The 6,036-nt window shown below is 34.8% G+C and overlaps 1 protein-coding gene across 1 annotated transcript in view; it reads left to right on the top strand.

Annotated features, from left to right (window-relative positions):
* Positions 1–633: 633 nt before the first annotated feature.
* Positions 634–6,036, top strand: part of LOC102579146 (nuclear pore complex protein NUP155) — a 17,591-nt gene continuing 12,188 nt past the window's right edge. The window contains exon 1 of the mRNA XM_006358221.2: positions 634–937. Within this exon, the coding sequence (XP_006358283.1) occupies positions 779–937 (159 nt within the window). The 5' untranslated portion in view covers positions 634–778. The remainder of the gene's footprint in view (positions 938–6,036) is intronic.

Raw genomic sequence — 6,036 nt, 5'->3', positions numbered from 1 at the left:
ACCCTTTGAAAAAAGTCACAACTTATCGGAAAAGTCACAACTCATCGAAAAAAGGCACAACTTAAGTTAGGGATATTATAGTATTTTAACATTCAAGTTAGGAGTTCATGCTTTTAAGGTAATATTATATTATATTATATTATATATATTATATTATATTATATATTATATAAACTCCCTTAGAAAATAAATATATATTATATATATTATATAGTAGAAAAAAAGTAGAATATAAGTAGAATATTATATAGGGAGTTTATGATGGGACATTCAAATGTCCCATCATAAACTCACTCTTATATATAAGTAGAATTTATAACCATCACCAATTGCTATATTAAAATTTTAAAATATTTTATTAATATAACATTAAATCAATTTAATCTTTATTTAAATTTTGTATTTATTATTTTTTAAATAAAAATAAATTCTACACTTCAAATATTAGAAAACAAACAATCTCAATCATTATAAGTTAAATCTTAATATTCAAATATATTTTCAATTTAGACCTTTGTATTTTAATTTATATCTTAATATTTTCAGACATTTATTCAAATTCAGACATTTTAATCTTGAAAACAAGCCGGGGTAAGTTTTTTGTTTTATTATTAGTCAAATAAACCTCAAAGACTAAAACCCTACTCCATTGTTACTCCCAGTTCAATTTTCCAGTTGCTCAGTGCTCTAGAATTTACAAATAGTTCCATTTAGGGCTTGGATTAACACCTACAACAGCTAAGCTCAGTTCAAGCCCTAGCGATTTTTTTGAGCGAATATGTCAGGGGACAATGAGATTGTAATGCGTGATGTTACTAATGCTGGACTTGTAGTTAGTGACCGCATTGGCCGTGATGTAGCTTCTCAAATCGATCTGGAAGATGCATTGGAAGCTTCTAGATATGCCAGTCATCCTTATACTGCTCAACCCCGTGAGGTAACCACCAATTTCATCGAATTTTGGGATTTTAGGTTTCATTGCTTGTTAAATGTGTTTTTGCTTATGGAGTTTTGAAGATTTTAGATTTTGCGTGGAAAGATAAATTGGGTTTTGGTTGGAGAGGTGGGGAAGCATTTTTGCGAAAGAGCTTTTTTCGAATTTTTGGCGGACTTAGTTAATTAGCAGGCCTTGTGGTTGTTGATGTTGTTATTGTAGTTTTTCAATTTTTAGAAGAAATTGAATTATTACAAAGCTTGGACAAAAGGGTTAATTTTATTTCAAAGCTTGGACAAAAAAGTTCTGGTCTTTTCAAAAGACAACCAAATGAGACAAAGTTCTGAAGATTGGAAAAAGATTTTGCAACCATTTTTTTCCATCCAAATGCCATAGATATAAAAAAAACACTTTTAATGGCTATCCTTGAATTCTAAAGATATTGTTTGTCAAATTATAGAGTTCTAAAGATTGGAAAAAAGTTTTGTTGTTTGTTTGTCAACCCGACTTGATTTCCTGAAGACGTGTGAGTATCCCCAACTGTGTGCGTCTCGTTATTCCCGATAGAGTCCCTCAGAATTGGAAGTTGAGACTTCCTAAGATCTTCAGTCTTCGATTGTAAAGAGTTTTCTGGCCAAGGGACTGTCACTGCATCGTGTCGTCGTGTTTCTCCCGTGAAAAGACCAGGTCTTTTTTTCCGAAATAACCCCATTGCTACCCCAAGTGGAACACTAAATTTGGATTGTTTATTTACTTACTCGATGCCAGTCTGAGTGAAGTTTATTTTGAAACTGGTAATTTCAGTCGGAGTGAAGTTTATTTTTGAAACTGGTAATTTCAGTCAAAGTGAAGTTCATTTTTGAAACTGGTAATTTCAGTCGAAGTGAAGTGTATTGTGACAAATTGCAGTAATTAGGCATGTGTATCTTTATGTCATTTATATTACTAATAGAACAACAACAACCATAACAACTATGCCCAAGTCCCAAATAAGTTTGGATCTGTTATATGAATCACTAGTAGCTAAGTCTACATTGATACAACGGATTTGTAAATTTTCTGAGGTAACTTTCTTCCATGTGATTTTAAATATTTCCTATCCTCTTTTTAACACATTCACTTACCATAGTTTCACTCCTACGATTGGTGCAATGGTAGGTCGATGGAAGACATGTCCAAACCATCTGAAGCAATTTTCTGGCATTTTATTCTCAATGTGTGCTATTGCACATTCTGACTAATGTGGTCATTTTACTCTTATCCAATTTTGTATGACTGCTATCCATCTTTACATTCACATCTCGACAACACTCATCTTGCAGATATGTTGGATTTTACAGCCCAACATTTACTACCATATACCGTTGCCGGTCTTACAGCTGTCCTATAGAAATTACCTTTCACTATAGTCTTCTTTCACATAACAACTTAGCAACAGTTTTCCATTTGCACCATCTGATTTTAATCCTATGAGTACAATGTAGCATCTTAATCTATCATTCCATGCTCTTGAAACAAGAAGCCAACATATCTATATTGTTTGCATTTTGGCACTGCAATCCCGTCTAGTCTCACATCAACTTCTCTCTTTCTCATGTTGACCAAACCTTCAAGGCATGTATTCAGTCTCAGTTCTATTTATCCTAAAACCCATACTCTCTAAACTGTTTCAACACAATATCATAAGCAACTAGCATACCCCATAACACCTCATCTTATATTGTGTTGGTTAGGTCGTCCATAGTTAGGGTAAACAAGTAGGGGCTAAATGTCGATCTCTGGTGTAAACCCACTATTAGGAGGATTTTTTGTATCACCTACTACTCGCCTATTACTGTTTTCATGCTAGTGACTGCTCCTTTAAACATATCCTTTATGTCCTTTATATACTCCCTTTGTTCCAATTTATGTGACTCACTTTCCTTTTTAATTTTTTTTTTTGTTGAACTTGGTAACTTTGTATTATATCACAAAACAGTACATGGGTCGTACTGTAACCTTATATACAAGAGTACTCCTGATTTCACTTCTCTACGTCTAAATTGAGTCTAACACATCAATAATAGAGACAGTGTCATTAGAGTATAACTGATTACACCAAAAGACTAAAAGTAAAATGCAGTTTAGTTTAACTTTCTGCACATTGTTCTCTATGCTCTCAAAACATCTTGAATTCCTTTCTTTCCAAACAGCCCACCAGATAGCCCCCGGGATAATTCTCCATCTACCTCTATCCTTGGCATGTACACCTGCTTCCTCCCAGCATAGTAATGCCTCAGCCACCTTCCTGGGCATTGTCCAGGAGATGCCTTTGTGGCTTAGGAATATTCTCCACAGATGATGGGTGTACTTGCAATGTAAAAATAACACACCCAAACATTTTTCATCGCATTCTATCCCCTGTATATAGTTCCACTATCTTTAAGTTCCAGGAATGCTAACTTTTGCCACTTCGCGCAGGTTATAACATACGCGCTCTCAACATAGGTGATACTCGAACCCTTAATACTGTAAACCGTTTCACACGTTCCACTAAATATTTTTTTTGAAACTGGTAACTTAACGTTCCACTAAATTTAACAAAACTACTTGCAGCACACTGTTATTGGGCTTATGAAATTGCTTAAATGTACTTTATGATTCTTTTTAATTCTACTAAGACACAAAAACGCCCAAAGTTAAAATTGTTACTCACTATTCCCTCTGTACCTCTAACCATCTAGATTCAGCATACATAGCAACTGAAACTGAACTATCAAAGCAGAGTGTTCCGATTAACAAGATACCAAAACACTCCGTTGTTTGGGTGATGAGAGTAATAGTAATTTGAAAGGGTTCAGTAATTTCATACAAGAATTCAAGGCATGAGAGCATTTTACAAATGATAATCTTAGTTGACGACGAGGTAATATCATTGACACATTCACTTACGTTAATCAACCTATTCTAGGCTTATGTGACATGTGAGTCTCAACCTATAAAGGTATCAGGCAGCCTCCAGTATGTGCTTATAGAATATATATTTAGAGTATATTTGTTGATACCTCACTTTAATATGCTCTTTCCAAACTAGGGACTTTTGGGATTTCAACTCTTTCCGTGAGTAGTGTGCTGATCCATACAATGTTTCAAAAAGCACTAGACTTGCGCACCAGGTACACTCCATGTTTTATATGTTCAACATTATTTATTTAACCTCACTGCCACAACTAATGTTAAAACTATACTTAAACAAGGTAGGCAAGCTACCTTTTGGGGGGAAATTATATAGCACCAGTCGTATCGATTTTCAATCCACAAAATTACAAAACCAAAGCCCTTCACATATTTATGTTGTACAGTAACTACTCTCATCAGAAATGGAGGGCGTGAAGTCATAAAGGCTGAAAAGAAAGATATTACAATAACACCAAGTAAGGTAATGAAAAAAGCTACAGAAGCGTTGTTAGATATTACAATGGATGGATTGTTGGCTGATACACAAGTACCCTTCTAACCAACTCTAAAACTTTCCACAACAGCCCATTACTATTTACAGAATGTTACATGACACTAATGAAACTTTCATTGGTTGTATTCACTATTCACAGGTTCGGCTGAATGAGAAACAAGATAACAATCACCATGCAACGTCGAAAGGCCACAACACTATAGTGCAGAATTACGGGTTCCAAATGCTGATTCAAGCACAATTACTTACTTAGAATTAATCAGAAAATTCGGCAACAAATTATTTGCCGAACTAATAAGGAACTTTGTAAAAGATGTTCAACATGACTGTCCAGCAACAAAATACAAAAAACAAGGCAGCCAGTCAATAGGGCGTAATGGAGTACTATTTGCAAACTTAAATTCGGTGAGCCGGAAACATGTGTTCCAACACTTCATTTAGATTATAACGAAACCATCCTTAAAATATAGCATTATTGCATATACAATGGATCTAAGAAATAAAGTATGCACAAAATTGCACGGATAACATATGCCAAATAGAGTATGGAGATTATTCCATGGTTTTATTGGGGCAAATATAGAACCAATATTGTTTCAACGATATATGAATTTCATCACTAGGCAAATACATGCAACGCATGTGCGGTGAATCTAGTAACTAAAGAATTGCAAGGATTACCAGGATATGTACTTCTTGGATTTGGATAAGGGTGCAAGGGCTCCAATGACTTCACATTTCCCCACAACTTACGAAACGCAGGACCCTAAAAAGATGTAGCATTATATTGTCAAAACATATATATACTCTTTAACAACAAAATAATAGATATCCAGATTATTAGTACTAGAAACAATAGATAACAAATTTTCCATACATTTTACATTTTAGAATATACATTTTGAACTCTTTGAAGTTCTGATCAGTACCGATAAATGGTGCTATTTATAGATAATTTGTAATATTCTCTACATGGGTCATTCAATAAAATCATCAGCTTTTATCAAAGCATAAGCAATTAAGCATAGGCAAACAAATAAATTCAATAGATGTAGCATTTTATTGAATCTTAATCAGAGTAGAAAGAGTGGATTACCTTCCTAGTGGCTAAAGTTGGAGTTAAATCCTCAGTAAAAACTGTAATTGCAGTGTATTGTACAAGATCAACAGTGGACTTTGCCAGAAACAAGTGAACAATCAATGAAGCAAATGATAACACCAGGCCTCCTAATGCTGCCCATTTTATTTTGGATTTCATCTCAATAATATTGGGATAGAAACATGGATATGGGCATCAAGTATATCACAAATCATATCAAACTTTGAGGTAAATCTCACGGATACATATGAATAAGTAGAACCTGGATCAAATATCACATTAGCCATCCGGTCACAGACAAGAATAGTACATGTGATCACCGCGTCAGATGTCTCTGCCTCATTCTTGCCCGGAAAGGCATAGAACTGAGCCCTATCATCTTGATGAGCCACTTCTTGCATGTTACCTCTACCTGCATTACCATTTCATCTACCTACACGGCTTCGCTGATTACCTTCTCGCCCACCTTATGGGTGTCCTCTACCATTATTACCATTTCCCGCGGGTACCACTGCTCTAGACTGCTGCTGCGCGGAATCTAACACACGTGGG

The sequence above is a fragment of the Solanum tuberosum genome, unplaced genomic scaffold (assembly GCF_000226075.1).
Source record: "Solanum tuberosum cultivar DM 1-3 516 R44 unplaced genomic scaffold, SolTub_3.0 scf00272, whole genome shotgun sequence".
NCBI classification, from domain to species: Eukaryota; Viridiplantae; Streptophyta; class Magnoliopsida; order Solanales; family Solanaceae; genus Solanum; species Solanum tuberosum.
Note: the sequence above shows the minus strand (reverse complement) of the source record. Positions and strands in the feature narration are given on the sequence as shown.